This window comes from Amphiura filiformis, chromosome 16, assembly GCF_039555335.1.
Source record: "Amphiura filiformis chromosome 16, Afil_fr2py, whole genome shotgun sequence".
Taxonomy (NCBI): domain Eukaryota; kingdom Metazoa; phylum Echinodermata; class Ophiuroidea; order Amphilepidida; family Amphiuridae; genus Amphiura; species Amphiura filiformis.
In genome coordinates, this window is record NC_092643.1 from 26,760,790 (window position 1) to 26,788,088 (window position 27,299).

The 27,299-nt window shown below is 36.4% G+C and overlaps 2 protein-coding genes across 3 annotated transcripts in view; one reads left to right on the top strand and one right to left on the bottom strand.

The window, feature by feature from the left end:
- Positions 1-27,299, bottom strand: part of LOC140135816 (dehydrogenase/reductase SDR family member 4-like) — a 56,330-nt gene that overhangs the window by 19,979 nt on the left and 9,052 nt on the right. The window contains exons 2-9 of one of the 2 annotated variants that reach the window (XM_072157439.1): positions 22,013-22,190; positions 20,568-20,645; positions 18,724-18,747; positions 13,843-13,913; positions 11,621-11,672; positions 10,442-10,576; positions 6,995-7,050; positions 5,301-5,506 (exon numbers count right to left, since the gene is read on the bottom strand). In XM_072157439.1, the coding sequence (XP_072013540.1) occupies positions 5,392-5,506; positions 6,995-7,050; positions 10,442-10,576; positions 11,621-11,672; positions 13,843-13,913; positions 18,724-18,747; positions 20,568-20,645; positions 22,013-22,190 (709 nt within the window). In that variant the 3' untranslated portion in view covers positions 5,301-5,391. Of the gene's footprint in view, positions 1-5,300; positions 5,507-6,994; positions 7,051-10,441; positions 10,577-11,620; positions 11,673-13,842; positions 13,914-18,723; positions 18,748-20,567; positions 20,646-22,012; positions 22,191-27,299 lie in introns of those variants that run through there. The other variant, XM_072157440.1, reaches the window with a different exon arrangement.
- The window catches only part of LOC140135815 (thymidine kinase 2, mitochondrial-like), a 34,275-nt gene continuing 22,367 nt past the window's right edge, over positions 15,392-27,299 (top strand). The window contains exon 1 of the mRNA XM_072157438.1: positions 15,392-15,522. Within this exon, the coding sequence (XP_072013539.1) occupies positions 15,445-15,522 (78 nt within the window). The 5' untranslated portion in view covers positions 15,392-15,444. The remainder of the gene's footprint in view (positions 15,523-27,299) is intronic.

Below are 27,299 nucleotides of genomic sequence, written 5' to 3' on the forward strand. Positions count from 1 at the left end.
TGCTAATTCAAAGACGTCTCTGATATCAAAGACGGGGTCAGTGATTTCACATACGGGGGTCTGAGTATCACATACGCCGTGCTTTTTTGACAGTTTACGCTAGATGCAGCAATTCGCACGAAGGTGAATGTATCAGAATATGCTTTCCTATGTTTAGTAATATCTATCTGTGCAAACATCATATCTATCTGTGCAAATTCTGACAAATGGTCTCAGAAAATACTTAGATTGCAAAATCGAGCCATTTATGGCCCAAATCCAACGTTTTGAAGTAAAAAAAATCCCAATTCATGGGGGGGGGGTGAATATTTTGGCAAGGAAAACAATGGGGACAATGAATTTTTGCCAGTCAACGAGGGGGAGGGGAGCGATATTTGGCACGCATTGTGGCACCTTTTCAAAAATATGTTCAAAAAGCGACTTGGGGAAAAAATGGTAGGCCCTTATGGAATCGTTCAGGCCTAACCTCGTGGCCTGATGAATTCGGATAAATATGGACACTTGTATTTTATTAATAGGGGTGGGGTTATGTTATGATCAGGTGGCTCAAAATAGATCAACAAGTTACGGTAAACCAGGCGCGTGCCCACTCCCCACGGAGCGGGGCTCTGGGGCCTGCAGCCCCGGGTCTTAAAAAAGAGGGAGGCAGAAAAAGGGAGAGGGAAGAGAGGAGGGAAGGGGATGGGAGTGACAGAGAAGTGGCATAGCCAGGCCCGTGACGCAGTATTTCTTTTTAGAGGTGCTGATTTTAAAAGGTGGACCTTTTTCCAGGGGGTGGTGCGATTTTGTAAAAGTGGACCTTCTACCCAAAACTTTGGACTTATTTGACTAAAAAAGCATAAAAAACCTATTTGTTTTCTTTTGCCACACCGCACGCCCCGCCCCCTTCGTACGGGCCTGGGCAAAGCCAGTGGGGCAGTAAGGTTTATAGACAGTGCCCCTAAAAAATCAAGGGGTGGAAAAGGGAGGGAAAAGGAAAAGGCCTACTTTTTCGGCCTAATTTCCCAAAAAATTGAAAGAAATATCCCGAAAACTGAAAACAAATATAAAATAATACCATTACCGGGACGAAAATTTTACAAAAATCGGCACAAAATATTAGCAAAACTGGGATGAAAATTTTGTTTTGCCACAGCCACATTTCAATGTCCGGGCATTTTTAGGCAAAAGAAAGGCAGAAAAGTGGAAAGAAAACAAGGAAGTAAAGAAGAAGAGTACGTTCTGAGTCATTGCGCATCATAATTATGTTCATGCTTGCAATTTGTGACACGGAAATCGCATCCACTGGAAATCCGTTCTAAAATACATATTATGCATTATCATGACATGATGATATGGCCTATAGGCTATGCTTAATCATGATGGTCGGAAAAATAAGTTAATAATAGCCTATAGGAGCCTAATGTAAAATGTTTTTAGTTTGAGGATAATATCCCCCCTCACATTCACAACTCGGGTCCGTTGAAATCTATTATGCCGAATAAATAAGTGTAAACCTTTACACAAAATGACTTTATTGTGCCTTTCATTAATTTTTTGAAATTTCCCCAACTTCTGAGGGAGCACACCCCCCTCAGGTACCCTTCTCCTCCGTCAAAAAGAAAAGGCTAACTTGCAAGTATCCATATGATATAGGCCTAATTGAGTAGGTTCATACCCATAACATTTGCGGCCCAGAAGTCAGGTCCGCAGGAAATTTGTATGAATTACAGGCCTACCATTCATAAATATATGCCTATAAGCCTATTATAGCATATCCCCCTCAAGCACCCCTTGCGTTAAAACAAAAAGGCTACACTTAGGCTGCATTGTAGGAGTTATTGAGCACACGTATTCATTTAAAACTAAAATTTGCGGGTCAGTTGGAAATCTGTAAAAAGTACTACCAGGGTATATGTTCCGAAAATAACCAATAAACATGTTGCACCAAATGGCTCCATTGGGCCTTAACATTGAAACAAATTGTCTAATTCGAGGGGTGAGGGGCACATCGCCTCAGACAACTAGTCTCGAATCTAGAAACGCCTGTAAATAATAACAATGATAATAATTTTAGGAAATAAAAATGTTTTAATGAAATAGTGAATAAAAATGCTTCTAGTTTCTTCTTGGTATTGGTTGAAATTGTTTCCATGAGTCGGGGCCTGAACAATTAATTTACTACTCCCATATAATGTTGAAGTTCAAGTATAATACTCTATGTAGAAGTTTGGTGCATTCATCACCACATGTTGCGTTTTGATGTGTACGGAGAATTGAAAGTTTGCCAAATGTCGTCGAGGAAGAAAAGTTATTCTGCAACATTTAAGCTCAAGTTATGAAAAAGAACAACACATTTTTTTTGGCATTCCCCGATTTTTATGTTTACTATAAAGAGTGTACCCCGAGCCTGCGCTTTAATTCATGAATTGGATAGCAAAATTAGCAGGCACTCAACTTGGGCTAGCTACAACCCTGATTAGGCCTACTCAAGAAAATTATTCCCGCTATACCGGTTCACGCTCACCAACATTTACTAATATCGCTTATGGCGGCTGGGTTTTGAGACTAGGGAGTATGTGATTTATGAGACGTCTTTGAATTATGATACTGTCAGGTGTCTCGGCACTGAAGAGTCTTTGATATCAGAGACGTCTTTGAATTAGCAGTGCCCCCGAACTGAGATAAAGTTTGGATTTGCAAGATAATGTTTCCATGGTAATGTGCAGTACTGCTTCAACTAAGGGATAAATAAGTGCCAATTTTAAAAGTCGCTCCTCTGGTTAGCACTTGTGTCCGTTTGTGACACCCAAAAGTGTCCATCTATGATAAATTTGTTCACATTCCCCTGCAAAAGATAAATCTTGTTTGCAATACCTGTGTATCATGTAAACAAGCCTTGTATCTTAGCTACTATTTGACCTGGCAAGTATTGGTAAGTATTAATTAGTTTAGATATGACAAAAGATTACCAAAAAGTAGGGCAGCCTATTTCTATATCTTGCCCATCTATGACACAAACATTACCTTCATTCTATTTTTAGTAACAATTAATCATACCTGCCAAATTTTTTTGATTTTCAATAAGGTTGATGATATTCTTCATCATAAGACATAAAACAATGAAGTAAATGTCAGCAGCTTTTTTACCAGGCTGTTTATCTATAAATTTTGAAAAATGTCCGTCTGTGAATAAACCGAGCAGCCTCAATGTTTATATGTTCCAACTTACAATTAGATTAGGCCAAATTCATTGTGTTTTTAGGATAAGTCTAAATTAAAGTCATAATTATGACTTTAAATCACCCATAGAACACCACAGTTAAACTTTTTCTTTAAGTTTTCTTTCATTTTACCATTAGTTTGGCTTAAAATGGCCAGAAAACTTTCCTGACAATATTTAGCAAAGAATTTACCAAATTAAAATGTGACCAAAAGTGCATTTTATATTAAGACATTATTGGAAGATTTGCACTCAAAGTTCCATACTATTTATTTTCACTGAAAACCCTACATTATCAGAGATTTTTGTCACCAAAAGACCCTATTGTCTTAGAAAAAATATTACCTGCATTTTCACAAAAAAAAACAATTTTAATTTGATTACCCATCAGGAAGTTAAAAAATGTGTCCGAGATTTGAAAATCACTTTGAACTATTAGTTTTGGTAAAAGACACTGGGATGAAATATATTGCATATTGAAACATTAAAATGCCCAAGATGCATATGAAGAATTTCATTGCAAAATGCTATAAAAGCCATTTCTGGTTAAGATCACTATCATACAGTCCTCATTTATTAAACTCCAAACCTTGTGAGATACCATAAAAACTTGATACATGTATGTGCTTACTATAGAGCACTTTTGAAAACATAAAATTGTACCAAAGTCCGGATCTTTACCAACTGAGCTAATGGGATTGAGACGCATATTTGCAGGTTTACTTGTTCGTATATAACTATGTGTATCGATGATTTGCTCAAAACCCTTTACACTTTTGTGGATGGGGCTCTTCATGTTTACATGTTTAAAAAGTGCTCGATAGTAAGCACATATGCTAACTATTGAGATTTTACGGTATGGTCAAAAGTATCACATATTTTCTTATTATTTTCTTTATATTTTAACAGCTTAATTTGCATATATCTCAAATTGGTAAAAAAGGATATATCGCATTTTGCGATGAAAATGACTTCATTATCGTCTCCTTAATTTTATATTAAATTTTGTTACAGAATTCAATTTACTGTCAAATCTGTGATTTTGTGTTGCTGACTCTTAAACAAAATTAATTCCAATTACAAAGTCATTTTATACAATGTACATGTAGTACACGCATCAGGGAATCATTTATTATCAAAAGTATAATTAGCTATAATATAATAGTAATTGCCAATTTCTCAAATGTCACCATCCAATCCAGGTCAAGAAACATGTACCAAAAAAAAATGAAAGAAGAGATTGATGAAAATCATGATATTCCGTAACATTAAATGACTATAATGATCTTGGTAATCTCATTGGCGTATCCTTGTATCCGAGTTGTGTTACATCTTGCAATAGATATGCATGTATGAGAACTATGCGTAATAATACATGCATCAAGGAGAAGTGATCATGTGTGCCGGTGCGGTAATTTGCACTCGCACCCATGAATAAGGGCTCAGTCACCAACTCCATGCACAGGAGAGAATTTGACAAAAATAGGTGTAAATTACATCTTAACATAATTTTAGGGTTGATATGTTTAAGAAGAACAACAAAAGTATTGTTTATAGACCCAGCCCTGTATCTATCACCTGATATGACATGGCAGAGACCATTATTTTCATGTGAAATTACTTGGCGTTCTGCCTCATTCCAATTAATTTAACAAGTTATGTCAGGTGATAGATAATGTACCAACGGTACATGTATAAGTATTGTGTAAAATCATGTTTAACACACTTTTTCGCAGAGTGCAGACCTGAAACTTGTCCTCTTTTTAGCTGATTTCCTCTTTTTTTATTCCTGAAATTTACACATTATTTGTTATTTTCAAACCATGATTTTGCGCTATTTTCCTCATTTTTCACAAATGGCCAGTTTCAGGTCTGAGAGTGTGTCGTCACCAGATGCTTTCATCTGTACTTGAAGTATGTGCGGCCCACGTAATTTGATAAAGAATAGTTTCGGCGTGATGGGGTGAAAAGGTTGCCCATCCCTGCTCTAGCCACTTGGTCCTTAATGACATGATTAATTCTTATTTCTTATTTTTGCTTGAGCTAGTTGAGTATTATAATTTGAAGACACTACATTATTCCTGTGTCATAAAATTTCTGCTCATATGGTTCACTCTATATATTGTTTATTATCAGTTATGCTTTTTCAGCAATAAAATGTCCAGTTATTATGATAATGTCGATCCATATTACAATCTTGCTTGTGAGCCTCCAGCCATTATTACAGTCTCTCCTGTGATATATGATGCATCATCTGAACATAGGAATGCAACAGCACCTGCACATTCATCTGGTTCTCCTAACCTAGAAATCACAAAATACAAAGGTAATTTAGAATTCACATGGCATCAGTGGCATAGATTTCTTTTTGACATTGGGGAGATGGAGGTTGGTGCAAAATCCTATTGGATTGTCTTTTTATCTGAGAACAACTGTCTTAGAACAAATCCGCTATAACAAATTCCAAGCTTTAAAGCTTCAATGCCAGCCTGCACTTAAAACTGTTGCACTGGCGCCCTGTGGAAGAGCGCATCACTTTTCAAAGTTTTAGTCACAGTGCTCAAATGCCCCACACTGAGTGTTCCAGAGTATCTGTCTGATTGTGCTTCCCTGTGCTGCCCTGCGCATGCTAGCCTGGCATCCTGCCTGCTGATACCACTCTCCTGACTGAGAACAATACAATCAAAACCCTTATGTCAGCTAAAAGCAGGACCTTCTCCTCTTTTGCACCTTGCACCTGGAATAGACTGCCAATTGGTATCAGGGAATCACAATCCGTAGGTGCTTTCAAGAAGGATCTGAAGTCACATTTGTTTCCTCAGATTAAGTAGCCTTTCTCGCTGTTTTGGATTTCCTCATGTTGTTCTTTTGCTTTGTTTATTATCTTTGAGTGCTTTGTTCTAAATGTAGCCGTGCTATAAAACATTTAAACATATGCATATGTGTGTATGTATGTAAAGCAAAATGGTAAATTAATAGGGTAATTTGGTTTTAAAAAACAAACACATTTGCACCAACATGGGTGGGGGGATGATTGCATGGACCACTCCCACTCCCATCCCTCTGATCTATGCCTATGCATGGCTTTACAAATAAAAGTATCTACATGTAGCATCAGTCAATTGGAACACTGGTGTAGTTGGCAAGTGGAACTGGAAATAAGGATAGAAATATAAAAACTACCAAAATGCTGTTGTTTTGATTTGTGGCACATTCTTTCAGTAAAGATTTCTCATTTCTAATGAAGTGAATTTGTTTGTGAAATGAAGTGAATTTGTTTCAGGGTAAAAAGGGTAACACAACTGAATGCTTTAAAAGTTAATTACTTCTTTGTATTCTATTTACTACACACACAGCTGACAATGAGAGTTATATGTGCAAAGATTGTTTAAAGTAAAAGAAAAAAGACCATGGTCCAAAAACAGCAAATGGTTTTGTCACCTGCCTTGTTGACTAACAATGACTATCCAGTGAGTGTGTTAATTTTATCATTCCTCGCACCAAGAAATGTGCTGGGGATAGAGCCTTTTCAGTGACTGCCCCAAGGTTTTGGAATGGCTTACCATCTACAATCAAGAATGCCATCAGCCTGGACTCATTTAAGTCATTGATCAAAACTCACTTATTTCTGTAATTTTTGCTGCCATTGCTTTTTGTATTTTGGAATTTGTTGGTTTTCTTTTCTCTTGCACCTTGAATCCCTAGGGAAAGGCGCATATAAATACTTGTTGTTATGTTATGTTATGTTATCTGTTATATAAATTATTGGCACAATAAGCCTACACTACATACCTTCTCATTGGAATCCCTGCTACAGCCTGCTCTTGAACTGACTCACTAGACCAAAGCTGATATAAGGGGGAAAACAGGAAACAAAATTATATTGATAAAAATATTATCATGTATATCAGGGAGACAAGTTTTTTTTATTTCAATTTTCTTCATAATACACATAAAAACAGATATATTGAAAAGGAACACAGTTAAGGCCAGACAGGAGGGTTGAGAAGGTACAAGACCAGGTATATTAAACAACAGCACAATACAACAAAATATATTGTAAGTTATAAAGGAAAACATCAAAAATATTACATATATATTAGAAATAATATTGCATAATAATGTTGACAGGGGCCAGCCCCAAAACAATTGCACCAAATAGATAAAAATGGTCTAAACGATGGCATTAAAAAAATTGCGTAGGAACATAGAATTGCACGTTGATTGAGAGATTTTGAAGAAAATTTATCAAAGACCCGTTTCATTGGTTTTTGGCATTTTGAACTAAAAGGGGAAAATGGAACTCAGGTTACACTTGTTAGATCTTGTGTTGAGGCCTCTACTGCATATTTCAATACAAAATAACTTTGCGTGTAACAGTGCAGAATGTTGAGGGCAATTGACCTTTTTCATAATATTATTATTTACAAAAATAAAGAATAGAACCATTCGGATGCATTCGGACTACGAATGATTCCGCATACCTGCCAACCCTAAAACCTCACAAATAGGGACAAATGGGAGAAAAAATCTGAAAATAGGGACATTCCTGAATTTCCTATACCGGTACATTACTATAGTCATATTTTTGCAAAAATAGGGACACGCAGTAAAATCGCTCTCTTTTATGCTTTTTGTTTCAGTAAAAATAGGGACAGTCCCTACTAAATAGGGACAGTTGGCAGGTATGGATTCCGACCCTTTTCATAAACAGCCATAGCTGAGTGATGCCGATCCACTTAGATCTGGACATAGCAAAAAGATGTGATCAAGACCAATCGGATCACAAGATTGCATAAACTGATGCATGGGCGTCCAACAAAACACGAGGTGCGAGAGAAGAGAATTCACTCACTCTCTCTCTTGCTGGGCAGACACACACATCAGGGGATGTAACACTGACTGAGCAGTTTTGCTCTGGTTGTTTTATCATTTTTGTTCTCCTAAGTTTTATATATAATTTTTGTATGGCACCACCATGAAGATTAATAAATATCATATCACCAAATAAACATTTCGAGTTAGTCTGATTTCACCAGTAGCCTACCGACTCGCCCACTTGTATGCGTCATAACCCTGTTCTTGTAAATCAGCAGTTAAACTAGTGTATTTATTTGTAATCGTCGGTTTTATGGATGTTTTGCTAGAAAGGGACTGAGCTCAATAACGATGATGGATTTAGAACCAGAACTGGTCTTTGCTGCGTAGGAAGAATATCAGGAATTGTGGTACCAGTAACCAGTGATTTTAATGGCACCACCTAAGTCACAGTAGAATTTCCAGGACTGGTCCCTGACTCCCTGATATCTTTGAGAGTGTACATGATTATGCGGAGAACAGAGTATGACGCCAAGTATACCGACCTTAGTCAAGCATGATTTTACAGTGGTTAAGGACATGATGGAGGCTCTCGTGATTACCACATAAGTTACACTTGGCATTTAACTTTTTCCCGAGCGACTCAGATTGTTTTTGGTGGGAAGGGTGTCAAGGAAAGCATTCAACATAAATTTCATGATACCTTTAGGAAGATTGTAAATAAATGATTTCCAAAGATAATCAGATTTTCTGAGAGTGCAATACGAAACATGTCGCCCTAGACGACAAGATTTTTAAAATGGTTAACCCAGCTCTCAGTGACCTCATCCTTTATGGATTTTGTAAAGTCAGTCTTCAACTTTTTGTATGGCATATTGCAAATAGAATTGTCAACATGGTCAACTGCATTTTGACAGAAAGTCATGATTAAAAACTTTTGGACCATTTTTTCTCCCTTTCAAGGCGGGAGTCAAGAGCAACATTGACCTTGGAGTCAGCTTTTGTTCTTGAAGACAAATGAGCCGAAACATGACATTCCAGGTAAAGTTGATACACTGACTTGATATCCAACAGGTGGGATAAATGAATAACCTCAGTGGCAGCGGGTCTAGCAAGACCACACCAGTTCTTAATGTACTTATGAACAACTGAATCGCGAGCAAGGAGATGAGTTTTGGTCAAGTCATGGACGGTAAGAATGAAGCGGCAAGAGGGTAGGAGGTAATTTTTATAGATCTTCACCTTGTATTCACCTCTGACACGATCCAGTCGGGTACGAAAACGGTCTAAGACATGATCAAAAACATCACCCTGTTTCCCAGAAAATGATAAATGAGATCCAAGGAATTTATGAGGATCGTCTTGGATTGTGTTAACATCATTTTCACCTAGATTAAAAGTAATTGGAGTGGGTTTGCCATTCACGATAGATAGTGACTTGCATGTAATTGGTTTCAGTTTATGGTCATGTGATTTAATCCACTCGGAGATTTCATTGAGAACATGTTGGTGCGTTCTCTTGTTTGTGGTTATTAGGTTGAAGTCGTCCATGAACGGAGTTGTGACATATTTAGAGTCATTTATGGAATAACCATAAGATTCATTTTGTTGTAATTTTTCCAAAATTGGATTAAAAATAGACAAAAATATAATAGGTGACAGTGGGTCACCCTGGAAGACACCTTTGTGAAATCTGACGTTAGTGGACTACCATTCAGGGGTAACAAAACAGCCTTCAAGATTAGAGTAGAGGTTCTCAACAGGCCCGAACGCAGGATTTTTTTGGGGGGGTGCTGATTTTTAAAAAGTGGACTTTTTTCCAAGGGGGGGGGGGTGATTTTGTAAAAAGTAGACTTTTCCTCAAAAAATTGGACCTTTTGGGCCTATTTGTATACTTTTGCACATTTGGGGGGGGGGGTGACCGTGCCCCCCCCCCCCTGCATACGGGCCTGGTTCTCAATGTAACCAATGATGTTAGGAGCACAAGTTTACTTACAGCTTGACTGAAATGGGTTCTGATAAGACCAGGTGCTATGTTGTTAACTCGGATGCCTTTGTCGGCCAATTGCGGTGCCATAGCACGGACTAAGCCTTGTAAAGTGGTCTTACTGCATGCATTGTTGGCTGTAGTTTACACAACATACAAAACCATACAATGTCTTGTTAATGTGTTTAAAACAAAGGGTGCCACTCATATTTAGCAAGATGAGTACACATATGGATTATGCATCAGCAATTCGGAGGCATATGATCTGATCAATATTCTATTCTTGTTATACTTCATGATTTCACATTTTTCTCATGACAAATTATATGCCCAATGCCTAGCATAATACATTGTATATTTATTTGTCCTCAGCTTTGCCAAGTATTTACTTGGATGCATATATGAGTGGCTCCCTTGTTCAATTCATAACTTACAGCCCCACTGAATTTAGTTTTGATGATCCCTGGTGCGATTCCATTGATTCTGATTCCAAGGGAGTATAGCTGTGGTGCTAAGGCTGGAATCAATCCTAATAAGGTTGTTTTACTAACAGAGTATGGACCTAGTAACTGTGGAGAGATGAGATGGTGATGAACGAATGAGTTAAAAGGGTGTCGCCTGCAGACAATAAGTTCCTAATTTTTTTTTAAATTACAAAAATTATCTAATTTTCATGACCATATATTGAATCAGCATGAAAAATGAGTACCAACAAGCCCTTTATTGGTTCTTGAGATAGATCTTGGGATATTTTAAAAAATGTCACTTTTTATATTAAAACCATCAGGGGCAATATTTTACCAATATTTTAAGTGCAGAGAACTCCAACAAAATGTAAAAAAAATGCATTTCCACTTTGAAAAAACAAAAAACCGACTGTGATCTTTTAATTTTGGTTTGGTCGGGAAAGGGCAATCAATTTTATTTTGATCTACTTTTTGCACGATTGTAATACCAATGGTGTACTTAAATATCCTGCGAAAGACTAAGTCTGAAGTGCTTTAATTACAGTAAAATTTAAGGAGTTTTTGAACAAAACCGGGGATCCCCCAGTTTTATTCGCCAATTTCCCCCATAGAGCTCCATAGTTGAGTGGTTTTCTTTCATCTTACCTATTATTTCAGCTTAAAAATGATCAAAAAACCTCCATGATAGTTGTTACTAATATTATGTAATAATCTTGAGCAAAGAATAACAAAATTAAAATTTGACTGAAATCGTTCATTATGGTTTTAAGCATTATACCTATACATGTATAGTCAACATCTGTTTGTAAGGCCTACATAAAGTTTGTATTACCCCTAAAGCTCCAACTTGGGATGATTGATTGGTTTACTTAAAAAAATATTACAACAAACACTATTAAAAATCACAAAATATAATGGTATTGGTAAACAATGATTGACAAGGTTTGCCAGGCTTGGTCTTTAAATATATTAAATATATCAGAATTGTGCAGTGAGTATTACAAATAAGCAAATCATTTTGTGAATTTTATAATACATGAAAATTAAAGTATGAAAAAAAATACAACCCTAATTTTTTTGGTCGGAAAATGGCAATACAAACTGTTTTTTATAAATGTATAAATAATAAAAAGTTTTACCACTTACATCAAAAGGGCGATATCCGCCAATGGATGACACAAAGACAACTGAGGAACCTCTGTATGGAAAAGATAAAATCACATTAGTAACATATCATTATACTAAAATGCAGAAAACCTTTGACGAGCGCGACTACCGTGATGTTGCAAATTCGGCGCTAACAACGCGTACGGCGCACAGTTCATTCATAAATTTCCACTCAGCAACAACATATCGCCTTAGCAGCCAATCAGAGACAAGTGCGCAACGCAGTAAATACGCCGATGTATCCTTACAATACGCGCTCGTCAAAGGTTTACTGCATTTTAGTATAGCATTTCTTTTATTGAAATACTGGATTGATATAGACATTTCCATTTCTTAGAATCCCCAATCTGCTGAATGCATCAAATCAAAAACCATTCCATATAACAACAAAAAAAAGGTTAACTCCAAATCCCAAATTGCCGCTACTTTGCTGATTCCAACTTCAAACATGTGCCTATCGGCAAGTGAGAGTTGCAAATTCACCCAGGGGCTACTTGTCAAGTCTCAAAAAGTGCTCTAAACAAGTATTTGTGAGGTCTAAAATAAATATGCACCCCCTGAACAAGTATGACAAGTACAATTTCCTACCCTCTTAAGAATTAACATTATTTTTATCTTTGGTCATACATACCCCTGGTCATGTCAATGACCAGTGGCTCCCTTGGGAAATTCATCCGGGCATCCTGGAACTGGTTAACACTTTCCAGGGTGTCCGGTTGATAATTTGAGCATTAATTGTAAGTAAACCTCACCTAAAGTCACTAGAATGGCCATAATACTCTTGGAAAATAAAAAAAAATGTCCAGAATCAGTGGGCAAGTTGTGAGCCATATAGAAACTAATCTAATCTGTGCTAAGATGAAAATATGTGTAAACAGGCAAGTTGATAACAAGTCTTGAATAGCATGTGGTCACACCTCAACTGGTACTGCAGGTAAACAGTAAATGTAAAAATGTGCGATTTGCTCACACAAGCCCTCGAATTAACCCACCCATCCCCACTGCCGTAACGCCCTCAAAATATGTCCTTTACCCAAGGCAGTCACTTGCCGTGCCCTCTAATGAAGTTGCCGTCGGGACTCGGTGCCCCAGCCCTGCCCCTTCATTATAAAATTATCTATCTATGTTTGTGTGTGTTTTCTTCACTTTTGAGAAATTGCCTTGGTGCCCTTCTCAAATTTTCAACAGTTGCCATGATGCCCTCTTGAAATATTACCAACTGCTGTACGTATGCTATGCTGCCTTGCCTTTTCAGTGAAAATCCAAGGCAATCATCAACTTGCCCTTAAAAAGTTGCCGTGCCCATTCAGATCCTTAATTCGAGGGCTGGCTCACACCAACACCCTCAAACACCAACACCCTTAATACTATAGCTCTATTCTTTGTTTGCTTTGGCTAAATCCTGTTCAAGTGGTGGAAAATGTACCATTTTGTTGAAAGAGCAGAGTTCACCAAAAAATAACCCCGCTTCTGGATATCGTTTGAAGTCAAATGATATATCATTTTAAAGCTTATAATAATTGATATATATTTTCCCGGGGTCACTCCCATTGTGGCCTGTACACCATCCGCGATAATGAAAACGCTGTAAAAGGGTCGTTTTTTGGGTAGGCACGATACTGCTGCGAATCGCGTTTAGGGTGTCAAAACGTGAAAAATTGGAAAAAGGGTAGCAAAATTGCAATTTCTAAATACGCTGAAATGAAATTTAGGGTATGAAATTTGATGTTAGGAATGAAATCCCTGTTTAGGGTGTCGTTTTAGCCAAGGGTTAAATCCTTGTTTAGGGTGCTTTTCAAAAGTTGATTATCGCGGATGGTGTACAGGCCACAATGGGAGTGACCCCCCCGGGATATTTTCTACACACAAAATAAAACAAAATTGACCGGGTCGACTTTACGGCCGATTCGTAGTATACAGGCACAATTGAAAAACTGAAAATTGACTTGACGATATCTACAGGCATTGAAAGGAAATATAGCAATTTACTTTGTTTTACCTGTTGTGTTCAGCTAGAAATTAAAATAAAAGGGGATATATCTGAAAGTGAAAACTAACACTTTGTGAAAAAAATAATTATTTATTTTATATGGAAATCACACATTATTTCTAAAGTAACTTAATTAATCACTGATACATGTATCACTTTACTGGACTAAAGTTGATTAAAGCTTCCTTATTGTCTACAATACAAAACTTACTTTCTCTTTTCTAGATATGGAACACATTCCTTGGTTAAGAAGAAAGTTGATTTTACATTTACATCAAATATCTGTAAAGAGACATAAAATTGGGCATTAATTTGATTCAAATAAAGAATAAGATGTGGATATTTTAACATGATACAAACAAATACTGCAAATTTTACTTTTGGTACTCTTACTTTTGGTACATTTTACTTTTGGTACACAACTTTTTAAAGTTGATAAATCTATAAAAATGTTAAATATGTTTTTGATGTTCATTGATCTAACTCTAGGTATTGACTCTTAAATATTATCTATCTACTAGAAATCATCTATAGAGAAAGAAGACACATGAATGGAGGGATAATCAGGGATGAAAGTCCACTTTAGTGGTATAGGGTGGGTCATCATATGGGGGGGGGGGGGGCACTGACCATAAATGGGGGGGGCACTAGGTCTGTTTTTCGGCAATTTTCCTATGGGATTTTCTCAATTTTTAATGGGGGGAGGGGCATGTGCCCCCGTGCCCCTATGATGTTACGCCACTGTTATGAGAGGCAGTGATTCTATATAATTCAGTCAGATGTACTACTTACTCACTTGACTTGTTTGGAGACAAAAATCAAACTATCTAACATGTACTTGTACAGTATACATGTATCATACAAAACATCCAGTGTAACAATATTGATATAAAATTGGATGGTTTGAACCCAATACATAAATTTATTGGTTGAGCTAAGAGTTTTAAAATATTGGAGGAGACGTATAGAGTCCAATGTTTTAAAACTCATAGCGAGACCAATAAATTTTGTATTGGGTGAAAAAAACATCCAATTTTATCATTATGTTTTCAGAATCTTTTCTTGGTCAAAAGATTTCTGGGAAAAAAAGTGATTTTTGGTAAAAAACATTATTTTTTGTTTTAAAATGAGATTTTTGGTCAAAATTAAAGAATGTGAGTTTTGGTCCAAAATGTGATTTTTGGTCAAAAGTGTGATTTTTAGTCAAAAATGTGATTTTTGGTCAAAAGTTTTACTTTTTTGGTCAAAATGAATTTTTGTCAAGGTGACTGACATTGCACAATATTCCTGGGAAAATGTATACTTGCGTAAGTTTTGTGTTGATGTAACTTCATTTTGACGAAATGATATCATAGTTCAAAGTACCACAATGATGGCATTGAATATTCCAACAGGAAGGAAGTTGCAGTGGAAATGTTGAAAGTATTTTGAACTTGTACCACTGTGTTGTCGCAACACTGTGTGTAAAAGTAGAAATTTTTGCGAGGTTTTTATTTTCGCGAATTTCGCGAGTGGACATAAAATCGCAAAAAATAACCTTTGCATTAGGTTTCTATTGTATCAATATCAAAACCGTGAAATTTAATTCTCAAAAATATCTTCTCGCGAAAATATTGACTTTTACAGGAGTTTTGATTGCATGATCAATTTGAGTACACATAGTGTACGTTGCTATGAACACTGTATGTGGAACTTTTGTCTCGCTCATTAGTTGACTACTATGTTAAATGATATAATTTAAAACAATGCACTTGTCTTCACTTGTAATATTAACCTTTGGGAAATACTGATCTTTTTTTTCCTTTTCTACAACATGGAGGGAATGATAGAATTTTGTGACTATTCAACAGCAGCCTCATCAATACTGGCAATGAATGGAAGGAAAATAAAGGTTAATATCTTAATTGTTTTTTAAATAATAAGGGATACAGGTCAACTGAAGCTGAAATCATAGTAGAGGATCGATAATATGTGAGTGGACGCGGCGAATCAGCCGTAAACTCGGCAAATTGTATTCTGAGTTAAAGTGTAAAATGTATGTGAAGGTCGTATTCATAGGTGTATCAATTCGTTGCGACAAGTATCTTATCAAACGAATCAAACTATAGAATAGTTCTTGTCTTTGTTTGCTTTGGCTAAATCCTGTTCAAGTGGTAGATAACAAAGCATTGTATTTTGTCTAGGTATGTATAATCAACAATGAACAATGAGAGTATATTTCTGAATCTCGTTGACTTGGGGATGATTTGAAATGACCGTTGGATATTTATTACCAGAAATGTAGAAAAAGAGACACATGTAGAACCGATAAAAATACAATTTTGTCGAAGGAACAGAGTTCAACAATTCATAACCCCGCTTTTGGATATCGTTTGAAGTCAAATGATATACCATTTTAAAGCTTATGGTATATATTTTCTAAACACGAAATAAAACAAAATTGGCCGGGGCCGACTTTACGGCTGATTCGCCGCGTCCAGTCACATATTGTATTCATGTTTTATTTTTGTTGATTTATTGTGTTTCCTTGATTTACTTCGTAGCAAGTGGGGCGGCCGGGGATGCCATGGCCGCCCCACTTTTTGAGAAATTTGTTATGTTTTTTTTAATATCTTTATTTCAATTTGGGCATATATTTGTAATTTGGCCGCCCCACATTTTTCAACCTTGCTACGTATACGGCCCTGTATAAAAGCGTTTGTTCTAAAAATAAAATAAAATAAATAGTAGTACTAGAGCACCTACAGCAGTGTTACTGTTACATGCTTTAGCTATATTAGCATGGTTTTTTTTATGTATAAGTGTGATTTTTGGTCAAAAGTGTGATTTTTGGTCAAAAGTGTGATTTTTGGGTCAAATTGTTACATTTTTGGTCAAAAATGAATTTTGGTCAAAAATGAGCTTTGGTCAAAAAATTGTTGGGGAGAAAAAGTGTGCCTATTCAGCACAGTCCAAGTGTGAGTCCAAGTGTTGATTTTTTGGACTCTTTAACTCGAACAAAGTATATAGGACTGAAGATTTTGAGAACATAATAATGTGGTGCATTGGTGGACTGACTTTATTGAACTGTTGGTTGGGTGTTAAAGTGATGACAATTTCTGACTGACATATCTTCCTGAAAATTCTCTTCCCTATGGTTTATTATAAATAAAAAAAACATTCCACCAGCTTTGTGAACCGAAACTTGAACCAAAGAAGTGACTCTTTGCAATTCCTGACCACAGAAGTTGTACATTCTTTGTGGAGAATCTATTGTCTTGAAGTTAATAAAACAGCATTCGCTAGGGTTGAATTCCATATCTTGCTAATCTTCTAAACTAATGAGATCATTTTGCAGTGTAGTGATATCAATCCTGGTTTTATACAGAAGGTAATCATCCGCGGTCAGTGGATGACCCATGTTAAAGCCATATCATAACATTTCTGTAAAAATAGATTAGTATTTATTTTCAATAAAATGTTAGCTTTTACTGTCAGATATGTGCCCTTTTAATTTTGAGCCGAACAAGTGAGGTAAAGCATAGAAAATGGGAATTTACTACTAGCGCCCATGCATGTTACTCCTGCGGTTGTAATGGTACGATTCTCGGGGTGTGTGTGTATCCCGCACGTCGCGTACGTATACTGTGCATACGTGTTTGACTAATATTTCCATCGCAAATAATAAAACGCCGGTTCCATCGTTTTATTCAAAATCTTGGATTTTGACAGCACCTAAAGTCTTGATTTTTGCAGAGTATCTTTATTGACTAAAGTGCATTACAATCGTGTAAAAACCAAAATTTAACATTTTTTTGAGGGCGTTCTCCTCAGCAAATGTTATAATATGGCTTTAAGGGCAGAGTAATGGGAGAGAACATGGACCTTTTCGAGCTTCATTATTTCAGAATTGTATGTCCAAAGTAAATAAAACTATACATTTTTGGAAAGGAAATGAGTCAATGAATCCCATGGTGACGTCAGATTTGTTCAAAAATCTAAAGTTTTTGAAAAAATCACGAAAATTCACTTTTTTACCCCAATTTTTTTGTGACAACTTAGAAAAAAATCTGTTCGGAGTAAAAAAAATTCAGTTAGCTTTTCATGAAGAAGAGACATGAACTTAGGGAAGGTTTTTTTTATTTTTTGAAATTTGTCTCTTTTTTCAAAATATTGAAAAAACATGTGATAAAAGCCATTTTGTCACTCTATTAAGCTAAAAATTGCACATAATGGTGTATGTTTTTGTTTAAAACAAATATTTTGAAAAAATGAAAAAACCTTCCCTAGACTTTGATGTACTCTAAAGGATAGTGCAAAAGTTTACCCTTTGCTTGCATATTTTTCGAGTTATCTTGTCACAAAAATCGCGCAATATTGTCAAAAGTGAACTCTGAGAAATTGACGTTTTAGTAAAAAAATGTCAAAATTATGCACAAAACGTCCTTAAATTTTAAAACGGTAAGACTTTCACACTTGTAAAATCTGGTGCATGGTCTAAATATGCATTTGTTTGCACCAATGAATCTATAATGTCTGCTTTCAGTGCGCCAAAATTCAAAATAATTAAAAAATCTAAGTGACATTTTGACTGCAATTTTTTGTTTTGTTTACACCACATTTGCTGGCGTTAACAACATACCGAATGTACCTTGACTGCGTTGGACATACGCGCAGAGTTGCGCCGCGTCACGTGATGCGAATTGCGCGCGTAATCACAATATTTCGCATTCGCGCATTTCTGACTCATCATTTCCCGCCAAGCTGTCTTGAGCCATGTGACTTTTTAGAGTTGAAAAGAGTGAAATAAATCAAGCAAAAATATGAATAAATATTAGCAAGTTGTACTTTATCAGTTTCAAGTGAAAGAATACATCTTATTAGTGTTGATAAATATAAAAAAATCTCAAATTCGGTCGTGGACGAATGTGTCTTCCATTACTCTGGCCTTAAGGCAAATCATTAATGTAGATGATAAAGCCCAGGGGTCCAATGACTCTATTTTGTGGACTGTACCTTGTCGAATGGACTGTACTCTTCCCTAAAGTTTATTATAAATAAAAACTCACAGTGATAAATGGACCCAGAAATTAAATAACAGTACGGTACATACCTTGTCCCACTGTGCTTCGTTAACCTGTAAAAATAAAACCCAAACAGGAAAAAGAAAACAAATTTTAGTATTATTTCCTGAAAGTGATAATAACTGATATATTGAATATAATTGTTACAGGTGACAAAAGGTGAGGTAGGCAAGGGAAACAAATTAGTTTGATCTTTCAATCAAATATCGATGCTTGTTCGATCCTTATTATTTATGAAATCAGTTAATTAAACATTGTTAATTGTTATAGCGGACGAATATTTGCCTGTATTGATATTGACCACTATAAATTTAGCATTAATTTGTAATCAATTAGTGATTACTGTCTGTTCAATTAGCTTAGATTCTTGAATTTTTAAGATATTTGAAAAAATAAAAACTTGTGGCCAAAGTCATCAAAGAAAAGTGTTAGCACAGCCTTAGACCTAACGTGATTTATACTTTTCAAATTCCCAAGTTCAATTTAAAACCCCATTTCTTTTCAATTTTGCCTCATTTTGGGCAGTTACTTGGGTCCACCGAAAAGGTTCGCGACCTTTTACAAATCGAGTGGGACGGTCCATTCTCAACTTAGGACATAGACCCTATCCAATTTATCAAAACAATCTGTCCACCAATCTGTCCTGCCATTTCAATTGTTATACCGTTCCGGTTATTGGATAGGTTCTATAGGTGATGATGGTCCACCGGTTTTTGTTACACGAAATTATATGGCGCGAGTACGTTTTATGCATACCATTATTCTGAGCATTATTTTTTCCTAAACAAGGACATTAAAATTATGGATTTCGTTCTCATTTCAACTGGTTTACAATGTAAATTCAGTTTTGTTTAATACCACCATTCCTTCCCAAGCATTCGCTTGACATTTTCAGATACAGTAACTTTACAAGAAAATTTTCTGTAACCTGATTGTTTTAAATATAAATATTTTCTTCTATAAAAGTTCTTTTGTTTCACAGTTTTTTCAGTTTGTATTCAACAAACAAAACGAAATAACATATTGAAAATAAATGTGTAGTTTTATAATAGGCCTATAGGCCTACACCTTCTCAGACCCATTCTCAGACCCATTCGCACAATACATAAAAAATAAATAAATAAATAAATAAATACATAAATATATACACAAGGAATGTATTTATATAAGCTGGGCCTATTTTAGAAAACCTTAGTTCCCATAAATAATAACGTAATGTTTCGACAGTAGGGTTTCAACCATATTACACATATTAGGCATAGTGGCAAATATTTTGCTGGACAATACTTCCTGATGCGGATGGTCGAATAAATACCATCTCTGCGCATTGCGACATTCGTCCCCGTTGCTCTAAATGGATTGATTCCAAAAAGTTTATGGTACCCGACGTTCTACGGCTTTTAAAAAAAATATCGCGGGAAAAGAACAAAATTGAAAAGAAATGGGGCTTTAAATTGAACTTTAGAATTTGAAAAGTATAAATCACGTTAGGTCTAAGGCTGTGCTAACACTTTTCTTTGATGACTTTGACCACAATGTTTAATTTTTTCAAATATCTTAAAAATTCAAGAATCTAAGCTAATTGAACAGACAGTAGTTCATTAATAACAAGCATCGAAGCAGCATCGACTGTTGATCCAAAGATCAAACAAATTTGGTTCTGGTGCCTTAGGCATTTAAACACCAGAACCTATGTCTAACTCAGCTGTTTTAGCTGAAGATTTTTCTCAGATTTTTGCCTTATATAGTCACAAGCATCAGTTATGTAATCAGTTATGTAATCAGTTTAATCAATAATCAGTCTAGATGATTTCTTTTAATTTGTCTCATTATCATTTGTTCTTGTCCAAAGACAAAATTGTAACATACATACCTGCAATATAGGACCAAAAACAGGATTCACAGCTGCATTGGACACCAAGATATCGAAGCCTCCATGCCGAGAAACAGTCTATAAGACAAAACATTATAATGTCATTATTTAAACAACTGGTGCTATATAAATGTTACTGTTGGACACAAAAACTGATAGTTTGGAACCAAAAGCTCTTGACTTAATCATTTCCCATTAAGGGTCTGTATTCCGATCCCTTTATTATTAGCTCTTTATTTAGGTTTTTATTGTTAACTTTTCTATCCATGGAGTGTTACTATTCTAAAATTATTACATACAGGGTGTAACAATAAAATTTGTACAATTTGGAAAGTAGAATTACACAAGTATGCTGCTTATTTTTTGGTTTAATATTTATATGTCTATCAAGATAATTTCTTTAGCCACCAGACAAGCTTTGTTCCAATAGAATCGATGGTATACAAGTGAAGACATGGCCAATTATGTTACCTAGTCTTAAAAACGTGTGGGCCACTTTTGTCTGTGTGCGACAAAAGTGACTGAATAGAGTTGAACCATGGACCACTTGGTCTTATGATAGGCAATTTTAAACAATGGGGTATTCGAAGTGGTAGAAATGATTATATCTCCTTGAGTTTTTGAAAGTCACAACTATAAGCACTGACATAACACCCTCATTTACTACATGTAGGAGTCATGGCTGTAGCTCCACAACGTTGGTTATCTACTTATGAATACAAAAACTGTTCTTAGTTTTACCAATGATGATATTTCAGGAATATGAGAAATTTCTTTATTTATAAGACATTTGAAAAGAAATATCATGACTTCATTTATAGATTTCAAAGAAATATCATCATATTATTATTTAGTACATGTATGTTAATTTATGAAGAAAAACCACTTCATAATACGTTTGTGTCAGTTCTTTGATGTTTAATGCATAATAAGCGTACAAGTTGTTTTACGCGTAGCGGTGCACACTTGATATACGCAAACATGGCAAAAGTGGCCCAACACGTTTTCTGGAAGATTTAGTTAATCGGACATAGCTTTTGAACCCAAGCTAGTAAAGAAAGCAACTAAACGTCTTCTTCTAGCTAAGATATTACACATTGTATTGCATATAACATTTGTGTCATAACTCTTTTTGTTTTTTCCTGAGAAGTCAAAATGTAATAATACAAATTTTATTGTTACACCCTGTAATATTAACCGTAACCCCTGTGATGACACATTAAAACATGACCCCTGGTTCTGAGAAGGGTGGGACCAGCACTGACATGCATGCCTTCATGTTTATACTTCCTTTGCCTTTGAAAAAGATGCTGCTAGGATCCACAGCTACGGTCATCAACCCAATTTGAAGTAAATGTAGGCTATTTTGGTGGATAATATTTCCACAAAATCTGAGGCCCTGACAATTTTGTGTTAACTAGGTTTCATAATGTAGACAGACTTACCTCACTTATCAAGCGTTGTCTATCATCTGCTTTGGCAACATGACAAACCTGTCCCCATGCACTTATATTGGCTGCTTTCAATTCAGCTACAGCTTTATCTACGTTGACTTGTTTACGACTGCTGATTACTACATGTGCCCCTTCCTGGCCCAATCGTTTAGCAATTGCAAATCCAATTCTGTCAAAATACAAAAGTACCTAGGAAAACTCATATAATTCATGCAGTATTTTAACAATCTGTGGATCACAAATGTGATGCCCATTTCCTACTTTAAAAGCAGAGCAGTGTGGTGATTGGATCACACTTTATTATGGCAGCTGATTCCAATTTTCAGATGGGGGGGGGGTGGGGCAAGGGGGGAGCATGTGCCTTGGGTGCCACCGTAAGCAGGTGCCAAATTGACTAATTCAGCATTCTAATTCTATACGTGTCAAAATTCTTGGCTAGGTCTAAATACACATTTTCAGTGGGCCAACGGCGTCCTTCACTTTTTGTTTGGATCTCACGTAGGCCTTCTCAAAGTCTCTCTTTGCCTGTCTTACTTCATACTATAGTATGGTCGTTGAAGAGGAAAAACAGTGGCTACCTGGAAAAAATTGGTACAAAGCTGATTTTTGCACCAGACAAGCAGAATATATCATAGAACATCATATCCAAAATCCGAAAAAATCCTCTTTGGGGAATTCGTTTTATCCAAGATGGCCGCCAAAATGGCCGCCACAACATATAATTAACTGTATCTTAGCTTCTAAAGCAGATATGATGATGATTTTAGTGTCTTCGAATAGGTTTAAGAGGTCAGAGAATTCAAATTTGTACAAATCTAACACACTGATGTCTTCAATCATACGGAAATCCAAGATGGCCACCAAAATGGCCGCCACAACATATAATTAGCTGTATCTTAGCTTCTAAAGCAGATATGATGCTGATTTTAGTGTCTTTGAATAGGTTTAAGAGGTCAGAGAATTCAAATTATTTGTACAAATCTAACACACTAATGTCTTCAATTACACTGAAATCCAAGATGGCCGCCAAAATGGCCGCCACCACATATGATTAGATATATCTCCGCTTCTGAAGCAGATATGATGATGATTTGAGTGTCCTTGAATATATTTCAGAGGTCAAAGAATTCAAATTTGTACGTATCTAAAACACTGAAGTCTTCATTCACACTGGAATCCAAGATGGCCGCCAAAATGGCCGCCACCACCACGTGTTATGTTTAGGTATATTTTGGCTTATGAAGCAGATATGATAATGATTTTAGTGTCTTTGAATAGGTTTTAGGAGTCAATTTTGTATTTATCTTCATAAGTATATGTCTTTACTGACACTGCAATCCAACATGGCCCTCAATATTGCTAAAATCAAACATGATTAGCTAAATATCTCAGCTTCTGAAGCCAATATAATGGTGATTTTAATCTTTAAATAGGTTTGTAAGAGAACGTAGGTTTTAAGGGTCAGAGAATTGTTGCAATTACTTAAAACCGGCTTATAACAATCAAGTGCAAGTCGCAATAGAATCCCAAATAGCTGCCACCACATGTGAATATATATCTCAGCTTCTGAAGCAAAAGTAGCTGTCTTCGTTCTCATCTACAGGTATAATCGCCTCAGCATTTTGGCAATGTTCTCCTGTGTAATCTTCACAAGCTGTGACACATTTAAGTCCATTTTGTGACAGGATCATCCGTTATTTACACAAGAATTCCTGGAGGAAAGTTTACAATCGCATCGTACAAGCTTAAGCAACATATGTGGTGCTACATCTAAATTCGTAAGGATCGGTGCTAGAACGATGTCAGAGTGTTTCCAGCCCCATTGCTTTAAATTGGATTCAAGCCATTGTTTGTTAGCTTTCTCCAAAGTATGACCTGTAAAAGAACCCACAGACTGTGAAAATACGCTGCCCTTTCAGTAGGTGAAAGCTTTTGTAGATAGCTGTGGATCAAATGATGCTTATTTGATGATACCATCGCCATGGATTAAGCTTAACCGTAGAACGTTTAAAGAATCTTCTTCTCTGCCACCATATAAGAAAACAAATAATCTGATGCCAGCTGTACCAATCTGTTCTAATGTCGCCTCAGGATCGCTCATCTAGGATGATATCTGCTGCAATTCTTTTATCTTCTTCAACAAACTTGTCTTTCCATGTCCAAATGTTGCAGAAGTTGAGTCGCAACCACTCCATGCATGGATAAACAGGAGGTCTTGAACTTTCCAAACCACCAACCCTTTCTTCTCTGAATGGAAGTACATAAGATATCAGCCATAGTCTGGTCTCAATGGTACATCAAAAGGACAAGTATATCTGTGTCATCTGCTACAACAGGTACTTCTCTTCCTTGTCTTGCAAATTGAAGGGTACATTCCACTATCAAAGTGTCAGGATCTCCAGTACTATTGTGCACGATCAGAACTAATAATAGCTTCAGAACTAATAATTGTTTCCACAATATATCTACATAGAAAGAAGGGTGAATTTTATGCGCATTTTGATACCCCCATTTGTCAAATGTCGTTCAATATTAACAACACAGTAGTGCTTTTGAACAAAAATACGCGAATTTAAGAGTTGCAGTTTACAGCGACCAATGGTTATTACGCAAGCATTGTAGTACGCAAAACCCTCCATTTATCTGCGCGTTGACTTCAAATAACTGCAACTTTTAAATATGGGTATTTTTCTTTAAAAACAGTGCTGTGTTTTTACGTTATTTTCATCATACTACACCCTTAGGAACCGTGGGCGTCCACGGTTGGAAGTGTGTCTTCAGTTGAAGGTGTATAAACTATCAAAGTGTCAGGATCTCCAGTACTATTGTGCACGAACTGACCATTGGTTTCAAGTATCGACTCAGCAGCGAGATAAACTGACTGTTGTTCCTCTCATTCGAGAGAAAAGGTCTGCTGGTCATGATGAGAAGTTTGAGAACCTTCATAGATTCTGTGAGCTGAATATGATAAGAACAAATGCCAGTTTATCTCGCTGCTGAGTCGATGGATGGTGCACAATAGTACCGGAGATGCTGACACATTGATAGTGGAATGTACCCTTCAAGACAATGTTCAAGACAAGGAAGAGAAATGCCACTGGGGACCAGAATATAGCTGATATCGGTGGGTTGGAAAGTTCAAGACCTTATTAACAACGTTGGTGAAGTATTGACATTCCATCTCAGGTCCTGTTTATCCATGCATGGAGTGGTTGTGACTCCACTTCTGCAACATTTGGACATGGAAAGACAAGTTTGTTGCAGAAGATAAGAAGAATTGCAGCAGATATCATCCTAGATGAGCGATCCTGAGGCGACATTAGAACAGATTGGTACAAATGGCATCAGATTATTCGTTGTCTTATGTGGTGGCAGAGAAGAAGATTCTTTAAACGGTCTGTGGTTCGCTTAATTCATGGCGATGGTATCATCAAATAAAGCATCACCTGATCCACAAAAGCTTCCACCTAGTTAAAAAGAGCAGCATATTTTCACAGTCTGAGTGTTCTTTTGCAGGTCATACTTTGGAGAAAGCTCACAAACAATAACTTGGATCCAAATCGATGGGGTTGGAAACTCTCTGACACCGTACTAGCACCGGTCCTTACGGATGTAGATACAGCACCACACGGCTGGCTTTGTTTGTATGATACAAATGTAAACTATCCTCCAGGAGTCCTTGTGGAAATAACGGATGTTCCTGTGTCAAAAAGGGATTTAAATGTGTCACAGCTTGTGGAGATTGCAGAGGAGAAAATTGCCAAAACGCTGAGGTGATTATACTTGCAGATGAAGTCGAAGATAGCTACCTTTGCTTCAGAAACTGAGATATAGAAAATCATGTGGTGGCAGCTTTTTTGGATTCTATTGTTACTGAGCACTTACTTCTGTGTTTTAAGTAATTGCAACATTGAAATCTGCAACCCCTAAAACCTACTTTTTCTTAAAAGCCTCATCATCATCATCAGTCGGCTGCGGAGCAGGCGACGACAAGCTTTCTCCAACTAATGCGATCTTGGGCAAGCGAAACAATTTTGTTTGGCTGCAGCATCCCTTCAGTATCTCCCAGGAGGTGCTGGACATACTGTAATTGTACAGTGTGCGTGGCCATCCCGGTTTCCTCTTCCCATGTGGTGGAATATAAAGTGCATATTCTTTCACAGGCTCGTCATCTTCAAGACGCAAAATATGGCCGAGAAATTTGAGTTGATGAATCTTTACTCTGGCAACCAGTGGAGGGGTGTTGGTCAGGTTGTAGATGGTTTCATTTGGAATCCGATCCACACGCTTGATGTTTAACATGACTCTGTAGCAAGATGTTGCAAATGCATTGATCTTGTCTTAAAAGCCTATTCAAAGATTAAAATCATCATTATATTGGTTTCAGAAGCTGAGATATACAGTTAAGCATGTTTGATTTTAGCCATATTGAGGATCATCTTGGATTACAGTGTGAGTGAAGACTTGACTTAGTACTTAAGATAAATACAAAATTGACTTCTGCGTCACCTAAAACCTATTCAAAGACACCAAAATCATTATCATATCTGCTTCATAAGCCAAAATATACCTAAATATAACACGTAGTGGTGGCGGCCATTTTGGCGGCCATCTTGGATTCAGTGTGAATGAAGACTTCAGTGTTTTAGATACGTACAAATTTGAATTCTTTGACCTCTGAAATATATTCAAGGACATTAAAATCATCATCATATCTGCTTCAGAAGCGGAGATATATCTAATCATATGTGGTGGCGGCCATTTTGGCGGCCATCTTGGATTTTAGTGTAATTGAAGACATCAGTGTGTTAGATTTGTACAAATTTGAATTCTCTGACCTCTTAAAAACCTATTCAAAGACACTAAAATCATCATCATATCTTCTTCAGAAGCTAAGATACAGCTAATTATATGTTGTGGCGGCCATTTTGGCGGCCATCTTGATTTCAGTGTGATTGAAGACATCAGTGTGTTATATTTGTACAAATTTAAATTCTCTGACCTCTTAAACCTATTCAAAGACACTAAAATCATCATTATATCTGCTTTAGAAGCTAAGATACAGCTAATTATATGTTGTGGCAGCCATTTTGGCGGCCATCTTGGATAAAACAAATTCCCCAAGGAGGATTTTTTCGGATTTTGGATATGATGTTTTATGATGTATTCTGCTTGTCTGGTGCAAAAATCAGCTTTGTACCAATTTTTTCCGGGTCAAAATGTCCAACGACCATACTACTAGATCAATCCTGATGATTGCATTGTAGGACTGATCTCA